Here is a 23,566-nt window from a genome sequence, read left to right as displayed (position 1 = left end):
CTTTGCAACAGGAACACTGCCTCTCTACTTACTTTATATCTCAGATCTTTGTCTTAGGTCTCGAACTATTTTTTTTCCAGAAAGGATATCTTAAACTATATTATGTTTTTGAGGATTTTGTAGTTATGATTGGGTCTTTTTAATTCTTAGTTTTTACTGGTCATTTTTGGTATATAGAAATCACTGGCTTTGGTAAACTTACTTATTTCCAGGTACTTAATTCAGTGACAATACAAAAATGATCATTCTGATGTACAGGGGTTCTCTTTTGTTGTTGTTTTGTTTCATTTTTTTTAAGTTACCACTTGGCCCAATGCATTTTGAAAAATCCTACAAAATCTTTCACTAGTGGCTAAAGCAAACATAGTAACAGGAAAACAGAGTGTGGAATGCTTCCCTGAGCGAACTTCAACCCCGAACTGCTAAGACTAGAGGCCCTGTTTAAGCTGAACCAGGTCAGGCCCTAACCACACATCCCTGCAAAACACACAGAATTCATTTTTGTGTTTCAATTTTTGCACCTTAAACACTCTCATTCTCTTCTCTTGTACATGTCTCCATGGGATATCAGCCAATAGCAAACACATTATAAAAATACGTTTCAAACTACAAGATTGTTTTATTCACTGAAATATATATATATATATATATATATATATATATATATATATATATATATATATATATGACAAACAAATAAAACAAGCAATAAAAAATAAAGGGAAAACATTCAGCTTCGGGTAGATGTGTCTTACCTTTGCTCCTTTACGTCCAACACTACCATAACCTGGACTGCCATCATTACCCTGGAAAAATGCAATTAATTACTAACATTTCAAATTCCAGATAGAGGCAGGCTTATTCACAACAGAACAAGACAGCCAGGTTCGGGTTTTGATGAGAAGCCTAGGATGCAAGATCCTCCCTCTGGACAGACCACTGACATTTTTGTGATAGTGGCACTAAACACATCTGCAAAGAAGGAGTAATAATTCCCACTCATGGTGTTGTTATGAGGATGAAAAGACAAGGCGTTGGGAATACTGTTAATGGAGGTAGCAGTTGCATTTGTGTTTTAATATCTCAGGTATAATCCATTTTCCATTTCCTGGGCCACAAACAAGAACTCCAAAATGTCTGGATATTGGCTACTGACCCTTGTAGTAGCTGGGAGTAATGGGGGCAGATGGAATGGGTTTCTGATAAAGAGATTCTGATGGGAAGAAAGTTTGGAAGAAAGATTAAGGGGATACTAAATGCAAGTTTTGTCTATTTTAGCCTTTGGCTCCAAGATCATCCTGGCCATGATTTTTGGTATTTGGAAATTCACTGTCTTGGAAAAGCTGGCCAAGGAACTAGTCCAAGGTAAGGATGATATCGCTCTCAATTTCTAGCACACTGTAAAGCTAGACTGAGATACTATCACTAAAACTCTTCATAGACTCTTCAGAGGTAGCATTCAGACATCTATCGAACTAAAAGATTCCAAAGGTCAGATCAAAAGTACCAATAAATCACAGAACCGACCTGTAAGCCTCGAGGACCAGGAAAGCCAATAGCTCCTTTTTCTCCTGCATCTCCAGGCTCTCCCTGTTAAAGAGCACAGTGAAACATGTCTTTATTAGGTTGCTTTTCTGATGGAAATCAGAAATGATGGCACGAAGGCAACATTCAATTGCATCCATGTGTATCACACACACCAAGGCGCTTGTGCCCTGGGCTGCGTGTTATGTAAACGACACAAGAGGAATGGCTGGCTGCTGTTGGCCAGTGAGGTCTCCTACACTGACAGTTGAATTCTCAGAGGTCTGATTTATTGTTTAGTGCAAGTTGCCTCTTGGCAGCTTGTGCCATGAAACTGTCTTACCACGAGCCAAGGAGGAAGCACTGTACTGTTCAGAAAAATGTTAATAGAAAGGTTTTCCATGATGATCCATGCAAATCATCAGGCTCCTGCAAAGATGGTAGGTACACTGAACTAGTTTTAAGGTTTCCGAGTGTGAATTAGACAACCAAGGGTGCTGGCAATAGTTTCTAACCTCTGACTAGTAAAGCACCTACTGTGGGTTATACCTCAATTTTAGTATTATCTCAGGCAAGTCCAGCTACATGGAAAAATCAACATGGGTTTAAAAAGGAAGGTTAGCTCCTTTTAAAAAAATTTTAGAAATTAAATTTGGAATGGTTTTAGATTTACAGAAATGTTGTGAACATCAAACATCTCTATCCTACCCTAGGATACCATATGTCATGTCTCTAAGTTCTTCTAGACTGGGGCAGTTTATCAAGCTTCTCTTGTTTTTAATGACCTGCACAGTTTTGAGGAGCATTGGTCAGGCATCTTACAGAATGTTCTCTAGTTGGAGTTGGTCTGATATTTTTTCTCATGATGAGACTGGGATTATGGGTTTAGAGGAGGAAGACCACAGGGGTATGAAACCATCTCATCACACTATCAACATGACTTGTCAATGTTAACTTTGACTGTGGGGTTGATGTAGTGTGGGTGGAACTTCCTCACCATCAGGTTACTATCCAGCCTTCTCCCCAGTCCATGTTGTACTCTTTGAAAGAAAGTGTTAGGTGCAGACTACACTGAAGTGTTTGGGAGTGACTAAGTCATTTTTAAGAACAGAAAGGAAGTCTACTTAGTGTGAGAATTGCAAATGGATTATTATCCACATTCTCGAACTCTGGAGGATAAAACAGATTAGAAAGAGAAGCAGAGATCTTCTGATTCTCAGAGTGTGCTCTGGGGCCACCTGGCCCACGGTCACCCAGGGTTCAAGTGTAAAAGGAAACTCCTGGACCCCATTGGATTAGTCTCACTAGTGGAGTCCAACAATATGTATTTCAAAGTAAACTTGTCAGCTGATTCCCATGCACATTGAAATCTGAGAACATCTTCAAGTTACAGAAACAGAGGAAGTCATATGGCTTGTCCAGGGCCAAACATTTGGTTTCTGGTAAGCTAGTCATTGAGTCCAGCAGGATTAATTGCTTTGGTTTCCCTGTGGACGTAAACTTACTGAAGTAAGCTTGGGGTAAGTGTTTGGGGGTTTATCTCATTAATAATGAGTCTAAGGGCTCAGTCCATCCTGGGTCTGCCCAGAGGGTTTGTGTTTGCTGTGGGATCCTTTCCTCCCAAATTTTTGCACAGCTCCTTAAAAGTTTATTCATTAATAATCTTCATAGGTATAACTACCCAGCTGTGTCTGTCTCCTTCCACATGCCTCTATCTAGCTCTAGGGTCCCTCCATTTCTGTCTACCCCTCTTTTAGTCCCTCTACCACACACACCCTTCCTCACTGCACAGGGAACTTTTGTCACCAGTAGCACCACTTCCCTGACACTCTTCTCCAGGACAGAAGGCAACACTGTGTCTGTTCCAAATGTTCATCTCCTGACCACTATTGCTGAGCCACATGCCCTAGAAATCCCTTCCTCTGAAGCCGATTGTTGTCCATGCATCTTATTACGTAGTCCAGTCAACTGTCTTTGTGTCACTTCTGGCCTCCATCATATCTTGCTAGCAGTTGTCCAACACAGCTACCCTCTTTTCCTTATGTCCTCAACCTCATTCTCTTTGTCAAGAAGTTTCTGTGCTTGAGCAGCTACTCTGCTTTTTCTTCCTCCATCTCCTCCTTCCTCTTCTCTGATCATAAACATGCTACATCTCTCCTATCGTTGAAAACACCTCCCCGCCCCCCCCGCCCCGCGGCCGGCTCCAATCTTGCCTAGATCTTGGCAGTAGGGGAAATAATGTCTTCCTCCTCCTCCTAAAGGCTTAATTTCTTTACAGAGTAGTTTGTAGCTCTGTATTCAGTTCCTCCTCACCAACATATGGTTCAGTCTTTTGCAATCTGGGTCCCTTTCTTTCTTCTCCTCTCAATTGCTACACTTCAGGAACTCTTCTTTGAGCATCCTTAGCCACCGGATTGGATGGCTTCTCTCCTCCCCTCCACGTTTCTGGACCTGTCAATACTCGTGACTGTCCCTTCTTGTATTCTTCTTCACAGAACTTTTTTTTACTTCTTTTCCTTCTTTCATAATAAAGCATTGTCTTCTAGCTTCTTATACACTTCTTACAAATAGGCATCACTGAGGAAATTTAAAAAAAAAACAACCCAGTGATTTTGCATCTCCAACCAGACCTACCTCCCATAGCAAAAGGTTTTCTTCCTTTGGAAATCCGCTCCTCCTTGTGACTTTCCTGCATCTATGATGGTGTCTCCACTGATGCTGGAAGCCCCAAATCACCTAGCCCCTTCTGCAGGTCACAGTTCCCTGTTGGAAGAGTCCTATGGAGCCGTCACTCAGGAATCCTCAACCTGTGAAGTCGCCCAATCTCTGCATGGCTCGGAGGCTGTGAGAGTGTACTGCCTGATCTCCTGGCTTCCAAGCTCTCTACCTTCAAAACTCTTCACTGGGTTGCCCGTTTAACACCTTCCAAGTCTGGCTGGGTTCAGACACTCCATTCACAACATGTAGACAGCTAGCACTGTACTGGCTACTGAAGAAAGTCAGTCACATAGACACATTGTTCTTTATGTGCCTGCCAGAGGGTGGCATTTGTCATTCCCTGAATAATCCCAAATCACTCATCCTGCCTCTCTGCTTGCCAAAGGTCTTATCTTCTAAGCCCACTCACAGCCTATATCTTCTTAGATATATTCCAACCCAGAAATAATTCTATTAATGCTGTTTAAACCTCCATGTCTCTCCCCTATCCCTCTCTATTTTATGCCCTAGATTATTGTCTTGAAATTTTTCTGAGTTTTGTGGCTTTCACATCATATTTATTATACCACCTAGAAATTCATTCATTCATTCATCGAGTATTCACTAAGCACTAATACTTATCAGGTACTGTTCTAAGCACCAGGAATGCATCAGGGAATGAATGAAGATTCCTGATCTCCTGTAGCTGACTCTCCAGCTCAGACAAAGGGAAGGCTCTGTCCAGGGCCTTGGTCTTAAAAGGTGCTCAGCAGATGTTTGTATGAATGGAGGAAAGAAAGGAAAGAAGAAAGCAAGCAAGAGAAAGAAGGAGGAGAAGAGGGAAGGAGGTAAAGATGCAGGGAGGGTGGGAGAGAGAAAGGAAGGCCAAGCCAGAATAGTCCCCCTCCTCCCCGAGATCCCTCAGCTCCTACTGGGTGTAGCTCCTCGTGAGATTATGCTGAGCTGGAATCCCTGACCTCATCCTGGTCCACACCCATGTCCTTAGAGGTCACTGGCTCTCTAAGAATCAAGCCAGGGTTTAGGGGCAATGGGATGTGTTTTCCTTTGTGTTGAAAGGGCTCTGGCAAGTACAACCAGACACAGCTCTCTTGAGGAGAAAAACCCCAACTTTGGGGGGTATAAAGAATGTGACCTACTTTATTTCCTTGGCTTCCCAAACGTCCTTGGTTGCCTGCTTCTCCTTCGGGTCCTGGAGGCCCCTGAAACAAAACAAGGTTTGCAAATATAGCAAAACATAGAGCAACTTCCCCTTAAAACTTTTGAGTCTCATTCTAAGAGGAAAATGAACTGCAGATGCGAGAAGAGTTATGGCTGTACAGATTCTTGCTCTGGAAAAAAGTATTGCAGCTGTCAAATAAAGTCTAGTAAATAAAAGAAAATTAATAAAGTAAGTCATGCCAGATGTTGCCTAAATGATTGTGCTTCCTCGTGAGTCTTCTCTTCCAAAGAGATTTCAGGTTCTCACAATTTTGCTCTCCGAGCAGATGTTGCTAAAATGGCTAACATTTAAAGAAGGTATTCCAAGTGACATTTGCCTTAAAAGAAACACATTCTACCAAAGCAAAGGATCAGTCTTTTTACTTTTTTTGAATGCAGGCTTGGCTTCTTTATTTCCAAATAATATTCATCAGAAAAAGCTCAAGAAAATTTTTACTAAACACAATTTGCATGGGACCAGTGGTAGAACACTTTGCCTAGTATGATCAAGGCCCTGATTTCAACCCTCAGCACTGCAAAACAAAAAACAAAACAAAACAAAAGTCCCAAAATAAACAAGACTGGCCCCCCTCCCTAAAAAAACCCCACCAAAAATCAATTCACATTTTAACAAAATATGCTCAGGTAACACAGGATAAATATTCTGAAATAGTTTCAGAAAAGATTTAGAAAAGAGAAAAGTAAGTGTAAGTGAATTCCTATTTACAAAAGGGGGAAAAGTTACAAAGTACATAAGTTCAATTTAACAAGAAAGATACAAGACCTATATTTTTTTTTTAAAAAAAGCTTTAAAAATTTCTGAAAACATAATAACACAACTTGAACAGATGGATAGACATAATATGCATCTAAATGGAAAATCTATTAGACATAATAGAAGTAAATTCTTCCAACATTCTAGAAAGCATTTTTTATTGGAACAGCTTTAGGGCTAAACATTTTTAAATCCCAATTCAAAGACAGCACAACTTGCCTTCCTTTGTTATTAGCACTTGGGATCAGGTTTTTCCTTTGGGATATCCAAACATATGTCAAGAGAAATATCTTTTTGCAAAGCTGTTTACAGGTACTTCTAAGTAATCCCAACATCTGTGAACTAAAATATATTCACAATATTTTTGATCATGGTTGCTATAATTCAAAAGTAAATAAGCTAATCTCTGTGAAATAAGCACAATGCTTAACAAATTAATTTTGTTTGGAACAAAAAAAAATTGCTACATTAACCTTTTCATTCTTTAAAAAAATAAAAATGTAGTGAGTGGGTCATAAAAGCATTTTCCTAATAAGAGGGATCGTTGAACAGTAAATTGATTGCTAAGGAAGATAATTTTTTTCATAATCCCCCATCTCTTTTCCTCCTTTATTTTCAAAGGAAAGTCTCAATTTCTTTACCCTCTATAGAAAGCTTTCAATTCATTTCCTTTGAACTTTCTCCTCCACCATGGCACAGAGCTGTCCCAAGACATTCGTGTTCAACCACATCAATATTTTTCTGCCCTTACTTTATTTGAGATTGATCATGTGTTCTTTGAAACTTTTCCATTAACTTTTGTAACATCAAGTTACCAAGATCTTCCTGGGCCCTCTCTAGTGTCCTCTCACTAACCTTCAAACACTCCTATTCTTTGCCTCTTAAATCTCCATCCTTTCCCCTATTTCCCTCATTTTAACCCCCCACATACCACTACTACATAATGACCCCTAAATAATGTACCTTTAGTCCAAACCACTCAACTGAACACCAGATTCATTTATTTAAATGACTATTGGATATCCCACAGGGAGCAATTATAAAAATAATCATATTTACCTTAGATTATGCTCCTAGTCTCATATTCTTTTCATCAAGGCATGCTGTCACCCTTTACTCCTGCTGAAACTCAAGCCAGAAACTCTAAAATCACCCTGGATCCTTCCTTATAGCTCACTTCTCCAAATCGCTCAACTAGGAGTCAGACAACGGAGAGTAGTTTAATCCCCGTCTTCCAAAAGTCTTCGTATTAGCAGCATCCATTGTTCCAGGAAGAACAGCGGAACCTCCTGGCTTGCTGGGTTGGGTCTCATTCTCATCTCACTGATTACTCTACTCTGTATGTAACTACTGATTTATTTCTCTTTCTGATTTACTAGAGACTTGATTGCACACTTCCTAAAGGATGAGGCAAATCCTATTGACTTCATTTCTCTGGAACACCAGACAGTACTTAGGATCCACCAATCCGTCCATCCATCTACCCACCCATCTGTCTTTTCAGGAATGATCCTCAGGAGGGAAGGAATAATGTGCTTAGTTGGTTGTTTTCCCATGTAAATTCATGTAATACAGAGAGAAAAAGCAGAGAGATTCTAATTATCCTTGACAACATGGTACCAGTTGGAAGTTTTGCCTACCAGCTCTCTTTCCATAAAGAACTCAGAGGTGGAGAAGATTTCTGGAATATTATTTCATGTGTAGTCACTCAAAGCACATATAAGTAGAATGAGAAGTTAACATGATTTAAGAACCTCCAAAATAAAAGATGGATGGATGGATGGATGGATGGATGGATGGATGGATGGATGAATACATATAAGACCTTGTCATCAGCAAATCAGAAAATACCTGATTCTGTTTCCTATGCAGGATCCTACAAAGTACCAAACAGAGACTTGTGACTGATCAAATAGGGCTCAGGTTTCAACGAATGGTTATCCAGATAAATTACCTACTCAAATACTAGTGTTAGATAAAAGATCATGTTAGTAGTTTCTAAAGGAAAGGAGAAAATTTTCCTGGGTATCAGAGCCAAAGAGTTCCCTCGATTTAACATCAAGAACAGCTATGGAATATAAAGAGCAGCTGAGGGCAATGGTGTTAGTTAGAGGTTAAAGGTTCATTGGCTTTGCTGTAATGGCTGCCTTTTATGGAGCTTTTTATTCTGTTCAGGGCACTGTGCTAAGTGGGAGATAAAATCTTTAATTTCCACAACAATGTAGTGAGAAATTAAAATCAAAAACAGATTCTCAAGGCATTTACCCCCAAATCACTTAGTGAATATGAGGATGAGATGGGAATTGAACCTCATTCTGACTCTAAATACTAAAATACCAGCCACTCTGCTATTTTGAGGTCCATGTGTGAGACAGACTTCCCAAGGACTTACATCCATGCCACCAGCTTAGATTGGAGGTCTAAAAATGTGAGTCTACAAACTTGAGGCAGGCGGCTGAGGCTGAATCAAAACTCCAACAGGCTGGAAGCATTTTGCTTGTGTTGAATCTATTTCATTGCCCTTGGCACCCACAAATGCTTTAGTGTTAAGTGAGGATAGAAAGGAACTGTTCAGAGTTCAAATGTTTAAAAAATATATATCCTTAGCATCTTATTAGAAGATATGGCACTAGGAGTTTGGGATCGATGGTTGGGACATTCATTGCCAAGGACATCTCAACTTTGGTTGGGACATGGCAGGGCAGGGCAAGAGGTGCAGGTTCTCCTCACACTTAAGAGAAATGCTGATCACTCCTTGCTTTTTGTTGGCATGAGGGCAAAATCTTGCAAAAACTCATAATCAACAAATATCAAGCTGAGAAGAAACAAGGGGGATTAAATGCTCAGTTTCTATAAGAGTCGGATATAAGTTTTGTCTGAGAAAACAAAAATGAAGAGGCCAGCAAGTGATGGACTAATGCAAGGACAAATGCCAAGACACTTGAGAAGATGCCAGTCTTGACCACGCTAGTCTGTGAGACAGTCCTAATCTTACCTTCAAGTGCTCTCCCATGCACCCCATGTTCCAGTGCTCCAACAATACCATACTATTTACGGTTCCCAAACTCACCTTGATGGATTGCTTTATTTAACTTGGTTCACTACATGCCTACCTCTTCCTTGCTGACCTGGAAAATAACTCCTCATTCTGAAAAATGGAATCCACTTATCTCCCCATTGAAATCCATCCTTTCTCCTACCACTCTACCTTGGGTATAATTCTATTTTAACATTCAGTACAATGCACCTCAGTTATTTGTTTGCATGAATCTCCTTTGTGAGGCTAGGTATACTTGAAGTTGGATTCTATGTTGGATTCATTCTCATATCCTGGTATAGGGCCTGATACACAGAAAGCACTTACAGTAATTTGTCAAATTAGTGAAAGCAATGGTTGATGGACTGTCCAACTTAGATTATGCAGAATAACGAAATCTGAGGATTGTGATATAAGTTACATATTGTTATGTTACTAATCTGGTTTTCCTCAGAACAGTGACCCACATTCTTTGGGCATAAAATGCCTCTGTTAAGTTAGGTGATGTTGACACAATATAGTAGTAATAACAAACATTTATGTAGTTCTTACTACTGTAGGTAATGTTTTAAGCACCTGCATACATTAGACCATTTAATTTTCACAACCTCTAATGAGGGAGCTACGAGTAGTATTCTTATTTTAAAGTGGAGAAAAATGAGGCACCGAGGTGTTAAATGAATTTGCCCAAATCACACAACTAGTAAGGTACAAATCCTGAACTCAAGGCCAGGCAGTCCGGCTCCAGACTTGTGCTCTTGACCACTGCACTCGGCTTTGTAAAGACAACAACAGAAATTCTACTTTGTGCTCCAATTTGCACTGAGCAATTCCATCCTTTCTTGATATTGCACATGCCATTGGTGATTATTTAATTGAGATAACATAAATGTTTAAAGAATAATTATAGCTCCAACTGAAATTGGTGTTTTATATCTAGTTTTTCCTTCTTTTTCTAAGTGTTGAGAGGTACAAAACAATATGCCATTCCTTTCAAAACACTTTCTTCCTTTTCATTGTGAATTGTATTTTTTATATCATAGTCACAGATTGGATTGGCACGTTTAATTTATGCAGAGCAACCTAATACTATGTAAGTTTATGAGCCTTCAGAACACCAACAGTGATCACATCCCTTTTCTAAATGTACATCCTGATGTAATCCTTCAAGCCTACTGTCAGAAAGTGCTCATCCTATTCCAATTGGTGGCTGGTCCTTGTGTGCTATACACCTATATGAAACCTGTGGCCACGGGTTTACAGAGCTGATAAAGAATATTCTCTTGTACCTCTGATGGTGTTCATCTCTGGGGTTTTCCGCTGGAAACAATTCACCACGTATGGAACAGAAAAATACACACATCTTTGAAACAGCATTTTCACTGTGTTGACAGGGTATTTCATGAAAATTAAACCAAGAAGGAAAATTTCATTCTCCAGCCAGATAAATGAAGAGTGGTACCTCTTGACTAATTCTGGAAATGCCAAGGGGTTGAGTGATTTATGACTATGACCAATATTGCCAAAGAAAGATTAAAGGGTCTCACTCACAGAGATATACTAGAGGAAAAAATGGAAACGTTATTAGCGTAACAGCCAGTTGAATGCCATACTGGATTCTAGAACAAGAATTTAAAAAACAAGACCTTTGGATTTTGACCCACCTATGTTTCAATATTTTTATATAAACTAATGAGATAATCACCTGATAAATGTTTTCCTTGGTATAATACTTGCTACTGTTTCTTTTAAAAATTTCAATTTGTAGTGCTAACAAGTGTTTAACAATTTGAGGATGTGAATGCGAAATAGTTATTTTCATCAATTTAGTATTACTGTAAAATTATAAAGTATTTATGCTTTTCAAAGGAGCACTGTCACTGAAACTGGGAACAAACAACTTCATGAGCAGTTAGTTATTAATATGCTTTAACACATCATGTCATGTGATACAAGTTTATGCAAATAGCTTATTAAATATTTTGATGATAAGCACAGCCACTTAAGTGTTGGGCCATTGCCTCCATTTAACCAATAGGGTGAAAAGTAATGAATTCCCTTCATCCTAGTGTTAATGGAGAGTGCAAGTCCTATGTGTATCTCTTTCATTCATTTACTGCCTGATTCATTGTATGAATATGTGTTATTCTTTTCTATGTGCCAAGTACTACTGTTCTGGGCTCTGGGGAGACAGTGTAAATAAAACACTAGACCTTATGGAGGTTAAAAATCTTAGAAAAGAAGATAGACAAACAGCTAAACAAATCACAGACTATGAGAACAGGCAAGGGCCTGTTCTTCAAAGTGTGGACCGGAGACCACCAGCAGCAGCAGCACCTGGGAGCTCATTAGAAGTGCAGAATCTCAGGCCCTGACCAAGAACTACCGGGTTGGAATCTGTATTTTAACAAGTTCTCCAGAGGATTCTCATGCACTTTGAAATCAGAGAAGGGTTGATGTTGAGCCATCATTCCCAGCCCTGTGTGTATAATAGAGTCATCTGAGGAGAATTTAGAATGATTGATAGCATTGCCAGACTTCCAGAGATTCGGATTTACATGATTTGGGGAGGGTCCCAGGGGGTGGCATGTTTTATAGTTTCCCCAGAAGCTTCTCCTACGATGCTCTTCTTTGGTTGAGAGTCATGTTAATGGGCTGTATCCTGAGTGTGTTAGGATGTCCTCAGAGACTGGAGGTCAGGGGACTGATGTCACCTGATTTACACAGAGGAGGAATCCTTGGCCTCAGCTGAGCAATGGAGGAAAAGAGAGCTAGACATGATCTCCCACCTCTGTGCCTGACAGAATGACAGCTCCCTCTGCCAGATGAGAACCAGAATGTGATGGAGCCACCACACGCGGCACTGAAGACAAACTAAGACATGATGTTAATTCACAGGCCACAAATAATTCCACCTGTGGGTGGGGGGGGGACAAGGGAACACACAAAAACATCCACAGTAAAGCCAAGATCAAAAACAGAGGCGATCGCTTTCTCTCTCAATTACATACCTGAGGGCCTTTCATTCCCAGGCCTCCTTTTTCTCCTTTTGCACCAGCCTCTCCTCTTGGGCCCTAAACACACAGAATTTCCGTTATTATTTTCTCCCTAAAAGAGAACACTTGAATATTTACTTGAATTTTTTTTTTAAAGTGGAAATGCTGAGTCAGCAACACGGACAGAAATTGGAAAGAGAATTCCAGGGATGTCATTGGTCCATCTAAATCTCGAAAGCTCCCCCCTCATCTGTGTGGAGACACTAGGGTCTAATCTGAAATTTAGGTGCTTGGGCATCTGCAGACGAAGGAAAATGGGTCCTGGAAGAAATATTGAACAGTTGAGCTTTTCAGTTCTGCTGTCTAGTTGTCCTCAAAATGTTTGTACTATGAACCCATACATTTCTTAGGTTAAAAAAAAAAAATCTCTAATTGTGCAAATCTGGAACCAAAATATTTCAGTAGATTTTCTATTTCAATAACCACATGAAAGATGGGTCATAAGGAAGATAAAAGTAATGGTAAGATGGAATTTAGATATGTCTACTTTTGGAATACTGTACTGTCTACTAACTGTGGATTCCTTATATTATGCAGAGAGAGACCTTCATGCTGTATTCAGTTTTTGCTTCACCTTTTAAATTACATGGTAAAAGAGGTAATGTTCTATAAAATGGAAGGAGGGATGCTGTAGTGTTATTTTGCTTAGCATGAAATAAAGGCAGTGAATCTATTGAAATGCTTCCCCACATTCCCAGTGGCAAAGATTTCTCACTTAAAAGTAAGAAAATCGAGCTTTCCTCAGCTGGTAAGTAACAACAAAGAAAAGCAATCAAGCTAGAAAGAGATAGAGGTCCAAGGGGAAGACTGTTTACTGCTTGGAAATCTTAGTGAGTTTCTCTTCTGATGTTTAAGGATATTTTGCTGAACTTCTACACACCAAGCTGCCAACATAGAATGCTTTTATTTTCTAACTGTGTGTCATAAAAACGTTGAACCATATTGTCCTGCATGTGCCAAATAATACACTTATTTCTCTTACTTTCAAAACTAGTTTGAAAAGGAAAGAAAGTTGTATCTTTTTTTGTGTGTGGTATGGCTTCTTTCTTTAATATCAGCATTTATTCCTTTTCTGTCTCATCCTTACTATAGGCTACATTTTGCCCTCTCTTCTCATGTGATCCGTGTAAAGAGCCAACTATGGTTTATTCCTTGCAAAGGAAAATGTGCAGCTCCCTGGAGGAGTGAGCTGGAAAGGACAGGCTGAGTGCCACACTATAGATCACCACGCAGAAGATTCCAGCTGTATCTGGAGCAATTCTTTCCTAGAGCGCAGCCAATCTTTCTACATCACGGACATCCAGATATGTAACACTGAGCCATTACTGTGCTAAGTTGACCACAATTCCCAGAGTTGAGGCTCAATATTTTCCTTGGTTCAAGGTCTCCCTGGATTATCCTAAGGACCCAGAAACCAAACCTTCAGGGACTGCTGCCCAATATGTTCATACTCTTTCCACCTCTTAACTGGGACAAAACTTAGAATGTTTTACAAGTTTTACAAGTCAAAATGGTATTGTTTCCTTACTTCATTACCTTTAAAATGCTTCAAACATCTGTAATTCTGCAAGGTGGTTTGAGGGTTTCTATCAAGGCTTCAAATTCTTCCATACCCAGATTCTGCTATATGGTCTCACACCCTGACTGGTCTTGACACATACCTGAGGGCCCTTAAGTCCCCAGGAGCCTTCAAGTCCATCTGGGCCTGGAATGCCTGTTTTTCCCTGTCGTGAGAAACAAATCATCCTATTAATGCTGTTTTCTGAGAATTTTTTTTAAGTGCAAGACTTTTAATATTCTTGCAGTTACAATGGCAATGAAGATCTTTACAAAAATATACAAAATAAGGACAGATACAAAGAAGAAAATAAAAATCCAAATACTTACCAAGCAGAATTATGGTGTATTTACTTCTTTAAATGTATGTGCACATTTACACACACCCCTGCTTTTTCAATAAAATTTGTATTATGCTATATCTTTCTTGGGCATGTGGCTTGAAAATAACTAAGAATTTGCTTCATGTTTTCTTTAAACATCTCCAAGTATCTTACTATATCATATTTATAATCAAATAGATGAAATAGCTAGAGATAAAACATAAGAATTCTCTTCATATTGTTCTGGACTCTTGTCACAGATAAAAATTCTCACCCCCAAAAGGATTATGAAAAGCTTCATTTAGGCAACTATTAGGATAGCCTAGGTTTGTATCTCAGTTCTTATACAATTGGATGGGATTAAATGTCCATCACTGATACTTTTTTCTTGAAATCAGAAAGAAGGATTTTTTAACACTTTCTCCATCTCATTTCATTTATCTCATGCCATTTTGTTGGATTTACTCTTCTTTTTGTGGAAGTCTAACTTTGAAGTTTGCTGTGGTCTAAATGTGTGTGTGATCAACCCCTCAATTCATACACTTGAAGCTTAATCCTGAATTGCCAACTGTGGGACCCCGGAGATCCAGGCCCACTGATTCGTGCGGCCTGCCCTGCGGCTACAGAAGGCGGGCGTGGCGCCCCAGGGAAGCCATTAATTAGCAAGCAGGGAGAGGCTCGGCTGCGATCAGGTGGAATCCCACCAGCCAAGCCAGCACTGACCCCCGGGCTGAGTACGGGAGTTTAGACGGGGAAGGAAGCGGTACAGTCCCATCCCCCACAGCGGACACTCCACCAAGGGAATCAGCAGTCAGCATCTTGAACAGCTGATATATCCACCGCCATTCTCCGACAGATCTCAACAACAAAACAGGTGTGTGGCACTCAGCCCATCCCCCATACATCGGGAACTCCCATAAATTCTCTCCTAGGCTTGCCGGGGGAGGGAGAATCAGAGTGAGCCTGCATAAAGACTAGGGGGGAACTAGAGGCACCTGACCTGCAACCCCCCCCTACCCATCTGCAGCCAAAAGGAAACCTGTCTAGCTAGAGCTGGGGGAGGGGCAAGCAGGAAAATCCAAAGGACAGAGAGCCTGGGATCCCAATTGCCAACTGTGGGACCCCGGAGATCCAGGCCCACTGATTCGTGCGGCCTGCCCTGCGGCTACAGAAGGCGGGCGTGGCGCCCCAGGGAAGCCATTAATTAGCAAGCAGGGAGAGGCTCGGCTGCGATCAGGTGGAATCCCACCAGCCAAGCCCGCACTGACCCCCGGGCTGAGTACGGGAGTTTAGACGGGGAAGGAAGCGGTACAGTCCCATCCCCCACAGCGGACACTCCACCAAGGGAATCAGCAGTCAGCATCTTGAACAGCTGATATATCCACCGCCATTCTCCGACAGATCTCAACAACAAAACAGGTGTGTGGCACTCAGCCCATCCTCCATACATCGGGAACTCGCATAAAATCTCTCCTAGGCTTGCTGGGGGAGGGAGAATCAGAGTGAGCCTGCATAAAGACTAGGGGGGAACTAGAGGCACCTGACCTGCAACCCCCCTCCCCATCTGCAGCCAAAACGAAACCTGTCTAGCTAGCGCTGGGGAGGGGCAAGCAGGAAAAATCCAAAGGACAGAGTGCCTGGGATCCCAATTGCCAACTGTGGGACCCCGGAGATCCAGGCCCACTGATTCGTGTGGCCTGCCCTGCGGCTACAGAAGGCGAGGCGCCCCAGGGAAGCGATTAATTAGCAAGCAGGGAGAGGCTCGGCTGCGATCAGGTGGAATCCCGCCAGCCAAGCCCACACTGACCCCCTGGGCTGAGTACGGGAGTTTAGACGGGGAAGGAAGCGGTACAGTCCCATCCCCCACATCGGACACTCCACCAAGGGAATCAGCAGTCAGCATCTTGAACAGCTGATATATCCACCGCCATTCTCCGACAGATCTCAACAACAAAACAGGTGTGTGGCACTCAGCCCATCCCCCATACATCGGGAACTCGCATAAAATCTCTCCTAGGCTTGCTGGGAGAGGGAGAATCAGAGTGAGCCTGCATAAAGACTAGGGGGGAACTAGAGGCACCTGACCTGCAACCCCCCCTACCCATCTGCAGCCAAAAGGAAACCTGTCTAGCTAGAGCTGGGGGTGGGGCAAGCAGGAAAAATCCAAAGGACAGAGTGCCTGGGATCCCAATTGCCAACTGTGGGACCCCGGAGATCCAGGCCCACTGATTCGTGCGGCCTGCCCTGCGGCTACAGAAGGCTAGCAGGAGAAACCAGGAGGCTAGAGCCAAGGCCCTCGAGACTGGGCAGCTGGAAATTGCAGGCCCGCCGGTGACAGTTCACCCACTGCCCGCATAGCTGGGCGGTAGGAGAACACCCGGCCGCAGGTGACTGATCACCCGCCCGCGGCCTGTGATACTGGGCGGCTAGAGACCGCCTGCCTGCCACGACTGGGAGCTGAAATCAAACAGAGACAGTCCAGTCACACCACCTCATCAGGACACCCAGGCAAGGAACTGGGGCCGGTCATAGCAAAGTAGTGTCGTCACTGGAGCTCGGACGTCGGATCTTCCTTCACAGTGGAATCCACGTCAGCAGGCATAGTTTAACAACACTAAGGAGAGGCATCAGAGTAATACAGAACCAAAACAAATCTATAGAAGAGAGTAGAAACACGACAATCAAATAGAGCTGGAAAGCAACGGGGATAACATGAGAAAACAAGGGAAAAAAGGAGTACAAACAATGCAAGACAACTTAATTCTACAAGAGGACATAGAAACATCAGAAGCAGGGATAGGGAAAGAACTCAAGGCATACCTAACTCAAATGGAAAGGAATATTAGAGAAGACATGAGACAGCAAGTCCAAGCAATAAAAATATATTTTGAAAATGAATTAAACAAACAAATTCAAATGGCAAAGAACGAGCTCTACCAGGAGATAGAGATCTTAAAAAAGAATCAAACTATAATCCTAGAATTGCAGGAAACTATAAACCAAATTAAAAACTCAAACGAGAATATTACAAATAGACTTGATCAAGTAGAAGTCAGAACATCAGATAATGAAGACAAGGTTTATCAACTTGAAAAGAGTATAGTCAACACAGAAAAGATGCTTAAATCCCATGAGCAATCTATTCAAGAGATATGGGATGTCATTAAAAAACCAAATTTGAGAGTCATCGGGATAGAAGAAGGCACAGAGATTCAAACCAAAGGAATGGACAGCATATTAAATGAAATAATTGTAGAAAACTTCCCAGAGATGAAAGATGGAATGGATTGCCAAATCCTGGAAGCCTACAGGACCCCAAACATTCAAAACTATAATAGACCAACTCCAAGACACATAATTATGAAGATAGCCAACATACAGGACAAGGAGAGAATATTAAAAGCTACCAGAGAAAAGAGACAGATTACATTCAGGGGTAAACCAATTAGGTTAACGACTGATTTCTCAGCACAGACTTTGAAAGCGAGAAGATCCTGGAACAATGTATTTCAAACGCTGAAAAATAATGGATTTCAACCAAGAATACTGTATCCAGCAAAATTGAGCTTCAGATTTGACAACGAAATTAAAATCTTTCACGATAAACAAAAGCTAAAAGAATTTGCAGCAAGAAAACCAGCACTGCAAAGCATTCTGAGCAATATACTACAAGAAGAGGAGTTGAAAAATAGTGCCCAAAACTAACAACAAGAGGTATCTCAGTAAAGGAGGAGGAAAATAACCAAAAAAGTAAAACTAGCCAAACTAAAATAAATAAATAAAGAAGCATGACTGGAAGTACAAATCATATCTCAATTGTAACTTTAAATGTTAATGGCCTAAACTCACCAATCAAGAGACATAGGCTAGCAACCTGGATCAAAAAAACAAATCCAACAATATGCTGCCTTCAGGAGACTCATATGATAGGAAAAGACATACACAGGCTGAAGGTAAAAGGTTGGGAAAAATCATACCACTCACATGGCCCTCGGAAGCAAGCAGGAGTGGTCATACTCATATCAAATAAAATCAACTTCAAACCTAAGTTAATTAAGAAGGATAAAGAAGGACACTATATACTGTTAAAAGGGATCATCCACCAACAAGACATAACAATTATCAATTTGTATGCACCAAACAATGGAGCTGCAATCTACATAAAACAAACGCTCCTCAAGTTCAAGAGTCAAATAGACCATAACACAATAATTATGGGTGACTTCAACACAGCGCTCTCGCCATTAGACAGATCCTCTAGACAAAAACTGAATAAAGAAACTATAGAACTCAACAGCACAATCAATAACCTAGACCTAACTGACATATATAGAATATACCAACCATCATCAAGTGGATACACGTTCTTCTCAGCAGCACATGGATCCTACTCAAAAATAGACCATATATTATGCCATAAGGCAAATCTTAGTAAATATAAAAGTGTGGAGATAATACCATGCACCATATCTGACCATAATGGAATGAAATTGGAAATCAATGATAAAAAAAGGAAGGAAAAATCCTACACCACATGGAAAATGAACAATATGTTATTGAATGATCAATGGGTTACAGAAGACATAAAGGAAGAGATAAAAAAATTCTTAGAGTCAAATGATAATACAGACACAACATACCGGAATCTATGGGACACAATGAAAGCAGTTTTAAGAGGGAAATTCATATCCTGGAGTTCTTTCATCAAAAAAAGAAAAAACCAACAAATAAATGAACTCACACTACACCTCAAAAACCTAGAAAAGGAAGAACAAAACAACAGCAATTGTAGTAGAAGACAAGAAATAATTAAAATTAGAGCAGAAATAAACGAAATTGAAATAAAAAAAACCATTGAAAAAATTGATAAAACTAAAAGTTGGTTCTTTGAAAAAATAAATAAGATAGACAAGCCCTTAGCTATGCTAACAAAAAGAAGAAGAGAGAGAACTCAAATTACTAATATACGGGATGAAAAAGGCAATATCACAACAGACACTACAGAAATACAGAAGATAATTAGAAAGTATTTTGAAACCCTATATTCTAATAAAATAGAAGATAGCGAGGATATCGATAAATTTCTTAAGGCATATGATTTGCCCAGATTGAGACAGGAAGACACACACAATTTAAACAGACCAATAACAAAGGAAGAAATAGAAGAAGCCATCAAAAGACTACCAACCAAGAAAAGCCCTGGACCTGATGGGTATACAGCGGAGTTCTACAAAACCTTCAAAGAAGAACTAATACCAATACTTTTCAAACTATTTCAAGAAATAGAAAAAGAAGGAGCTCTTCCAAATTCATTCTATGAGGCCAACATCACCCTGATCCCAAAACCAGACAAAGACACTTCAAAGAAAGAAAACTACAGACCAATATCTCTAATGAACTTGGATGCAAAAATTCTCAATAAAATTCTGGCGAATCGAATACAAAAACATATTAGAACACTTGTGCACCATGATCAAGTAGGATTCATCCCTGGGATGCAAGGCTGGTTCAATATACGGAAATCAATACATGCTATTCACCACATCAATAGGCTTAAAGACAAGAACCATATGATCATCTCGATAGATGCAGAAAAAGCATTTGACAAAATACAACATCCCTTTATGTTCAAAACATTAGAAAAACTAGGGATATCAGGAACTTACCTCAACATTGTAAAAGCTATATATGCTAAACCTCAGGCTAGCATCATCCTAAACGGAGAAAAACTGAAGGCATTCCCTCTAAAATCTGGAACAAGACAGGGATGTCCTCTATCACCACTTCTATTCAATTTAGTTCTCGAAGTACTAGCCAGAGCAATTAGACAGACAAAAGAAATTAAAGGCATAAAAATAGGAAAAGAAGAAATTAAATTATCGCTATTTGCAGATGACATGATAATTTACTTAACAGACCCAAAAGGATCTACAAAGAAGCTGCTAGAGTTAATAAATGAATTCAGCAAAGTGGCAGGATATAAAATCAACACGCACAAATCAAAGGCATTCCTGTATATCAGCAACAAAACCTCTGAAATGGAAATAAGGAAAACCACTCCATTCACAATATCCTCAAAGAAAATAAGATACTTGGGAATCAACCTAACAAAAGAGGTGAAAGATTTATACAATGAAAACTACAGAACCTTAAAGAGAGAGATAGAAGAAGATCTCAGAAGATGGAAAAATGTACCCTGTTCATGGATAGGCAGAACTAACATCATCAAAATGGCGATATTACCCAAAGTTCTCTACAGGTTTAATGCGATGCCAATCAGAATCCCAAAGACATTTCTTGTAGAAATAGATAAAGCAATCATGAAATTCATATGGAAAAACAAAAGACCCAGAATAGCAAAAGCAATTCTAAGCAGGAAGTGTGAATCTGGAGGTATATCGATACCAGAGCTCAAACTGTACTACAAAGCAATAGTAACAAAAACAGCATGGTACTGGTACCAAAACAGGCAGGTGGACCAATGGTACAGAATAGAGGACACAGAGACTAATCCACAAAGTTACAACTATCTTATATTTGATAAAGGGGCTAAAAACATGCAATGGAGGAAGGATAGCATCTTCAACAAATGGTGCTGGGAAAATTGGAAATCCATATGCAACAAAATGAAATTGAATCCCTTTCTCTCGCCAGCCACAAAAGTTAACTCAAAATGGATCAAGGAGCTAGATATAAAAACAGAGACACTGCGTCTGATAGAAGGAAAAGTTGGCTACGATCTACATATTGTGGGGTCGGGCTCCAAATTCCTTAATAGAACGCCCGTAGCCCAAGAGTTAATGACAAGAATAAACAAATGGGATCTACTTAAACTAAAAAGTTTTTTCTCAGCAAGAGAAACAGTAAAAGAGGTAAATAGAGATCCTACATCCTGGGAACAAATTTTTACCCCTCACACCTCAGATAGAGCCCTAATATCCAGAATGTACAAAGAACTCAAAAAATTAAACAATAAGATAACAAATAATCCAATCAACAAATGGGCCAAGGACCTGAACAGACACTTCTCAGAGGAGGACATACAATCAATCCACAAGCACATGAGAAAATGCTCACCATCTCTAGCAATCAGAGAAATGCAAATCAAAACCACCCTAAGATACCATTTCACTCCTGTAAGATTGGCAGCCATTATGAAGTCAAACAACAATAAGTGTTGGCGAGGATGTGGGGAAAAGGGCACACTTGTTCACTGCTGGTGGGACTGCAAAATGGTGAGGCCAATTTGGAAAGCAGTATGGAGATTCCTGGGAAAGCTGGGAATGGATCCACCATTTGACCCAGCTATTGCCCTTCTTGGACTATTCCCTGAGGACCTTAAAAGAGCACACTATACGGATACGGCCACATCAATGATTATAGCAGCACAATTCACAATAGCTAGACTGTGGAACCAACCTAGATGCCCTTCAATAGATGAGTGGATAAAAAAATTGTGGCAGCTATACACAATGGAGTATTATGCAGCACTAAGAAACGAGAAAATCATAGAATTTGCAGGGAAATGGATGGCATTAGAGCAGATTATGCTAAGTGAAGCTAGCCAAGCCCTAAAAAACAAATGTCAAATGTCTTCTTTGATATAAAGAGAGCCACTAAGAATAGAACAGGAAGGAAGAGCATGAGGAAAAGACTAACAGTAAACTAAGACGAATGGGGGGAGAGAAAGGAAGAGAGAAGGGAAAACATATGGAAATGGTAGGAGACCTTCAGTGATACACAAAATTATAAGAGGTTATGAGGGGCAAGGGGGTGGGGGGGAAAAAAGGGGAGAGAATTGAACAACAGCAGAGGAGGTAGAGAGGGAAGATGGGAGGGGAGGAGAGGGGAGGGGGGATAGTAGAGGATAGGAAAGGTAGCAGAATACAACAGTCACTAATATGCCATTATGTAAAAATGTGAGTATGTAACAGAAGTGAGTCTGTATTATGTATTTGGGGAGTTCAAAACCCAATTGAGTCGAATGTATGAAAGATGATATGTCTTGAGCTCTGTAATGTTTTGAACAATCAATAAAAAAAAAATAAAAAAAAATAAAAAAACCATTTGTATTCTTGCATAGATGCAGACTTTTAAATATATATTATAATATTATATATGTATAAATTATATAGAGGTCATCTGATTTACTAGTGGATACATATGTGTGTGCCAAGAAGATGAATGCTTTACAAATGGGCATTTTTCTCTACATCTTTTAATTTTTAAGATTTCTATACTAAATCTCGGTTTGGAACAATAGAGGCTTAGGAGGCTGGGGCAGAACTGAAGATCTTCCACACAGTACCAGGTGTGGTGGCACATGCCTGTAATCCTAGTGGCTCTGGAAACTGAGGCAGGAGGATTGCAAATTCAAAGTCAGCCTCAGCAACCTGGCGAGGCCATAAGCAACTTAGCAAGCAAGTCCCTGTCTCAAAATATATAAAAGGGTGGAGATGTGGCTCAGTATTTAAGCATTCTTGGATTCAATTCTTGTTACCAAAAAAAAAAAAAATCTATACTTATTATTTTTTGAAAAGTATAAGATAAATCTATTAAAATAACTTTAAACCTAGTAAAAAAAAAGAAGCTTAATCCTTCGTATGACTGATTATACTAAGAAGCAGGGCTTTGGGGAGGTAATTACATCATAAGAAGTCCAATCTTATGAATGGAATTAAAGACTTTATAAAAGAGACTCAAGGAAATAGTAAGCTCCTTCCACCATGTAAGGGTATGGCAAAAAGCAGAGGAAATAACAAACCTTCCCCAGACATTGAATCTGCTGGTGCCTTGATCTTGAACTTCCTAGCCTCTAGAACTTTAAGAAATAAAATTATGTTGTTTATAAATTACCCATTTTAAGGCATTTTGTTATAGCATCAGGAACAGACTAAAACAAATTGTGTGTGCGTGTGTATGTATGTGTGTGTAAACTCTCCTTGTCTGTCTAAAAGTGTCTATTTTACATTCACTCATAGTTTAGTTAGGTATAAAATTCTAGGTGAACAGTTATTTTTCCTCTATACCTGCATGTACTACTACTACTGTTTTCTGAAAAGAAATCTGCTACAATTTAATTTAGTTATTCATTTCATGAGTAAAATCTTCTTTTCTCTAGTGAGAAATATCATAGGCTCATAAAGCATGTATAATATATCACCAATATGTGCAAAGGGGATATCATATGGTTTTTGATCTATTTTTTTGAACAAAATATTCAGAATATGCACTTTGTATTAAAATTTCATTGTATTTTATTGATTTATATGGGGTTTCTACAAATTGTAAGTAAAGGTTGAGAGTTAATTGAACAAAACTCTAAAAGAAAGGTTGTTTACTGAGTTATCTGAAAAAAAGTTGGCTCCAATCTACATAC

General features: G+C 39.9%; 1 protein-coding gene across 1 annotated transcript in view; it reads right to left on the bottom strand.

The window, feature by feature from the left end:
* The window catches only part of Col6a6 (collagen type VI alpha 6 chain), a 114,322-nt gene that overhangs the window by 41,262 nt on the left and 49,494 nt on the right, over positions 1 to 23,566 (bottom strand). Inside the window, exons 21-25 of the mRNA XM_005326999.4 lie at positions 13,969 to 14,031; positions 12,263 to 12,325; positions 5,379 to 5,441; positions 1,528 to 1,590; positions 756 to 806 (exon numbers count right to left, since the gene is read on the bottom strand). Coding sequence (XP_005327056.3) covers positions 756 to 806; positions 1,528 to 1,590; positions 5,379 to 5,441; positions 12,263 to 12,325; positions 13,969 to 14,031 — 303 coding nt within the window. The remainder of the gene's footprint in view (positions 1 to 755; positions 807 to 1,527; positions 1,591 to 5,378; positions 5,442 to 12,262; positions 12,326 to 13,968; positions 14,032 to 23,566) is intronic.

Source organism: Ictidomys tridecemlineatus, chromosome 3, assembly GCF_052094955.1.
Source record: "Ictidomys tridecemlineatus isolate mIctTri1 chromosome 3, mIctTri1.hap1, whole genome shotgun sequence".
Taxonomy (NCBI): domain Eukaryota; kingdom Metazoa; phylum Chordata; class Mammalia; order Rodentia; family Sciuridae; genus Ictidomys; species Ictidomys tridecemlineatus.
This window is presented reverse-complemented; position numbering and strand designations above follow the sequence as displayed.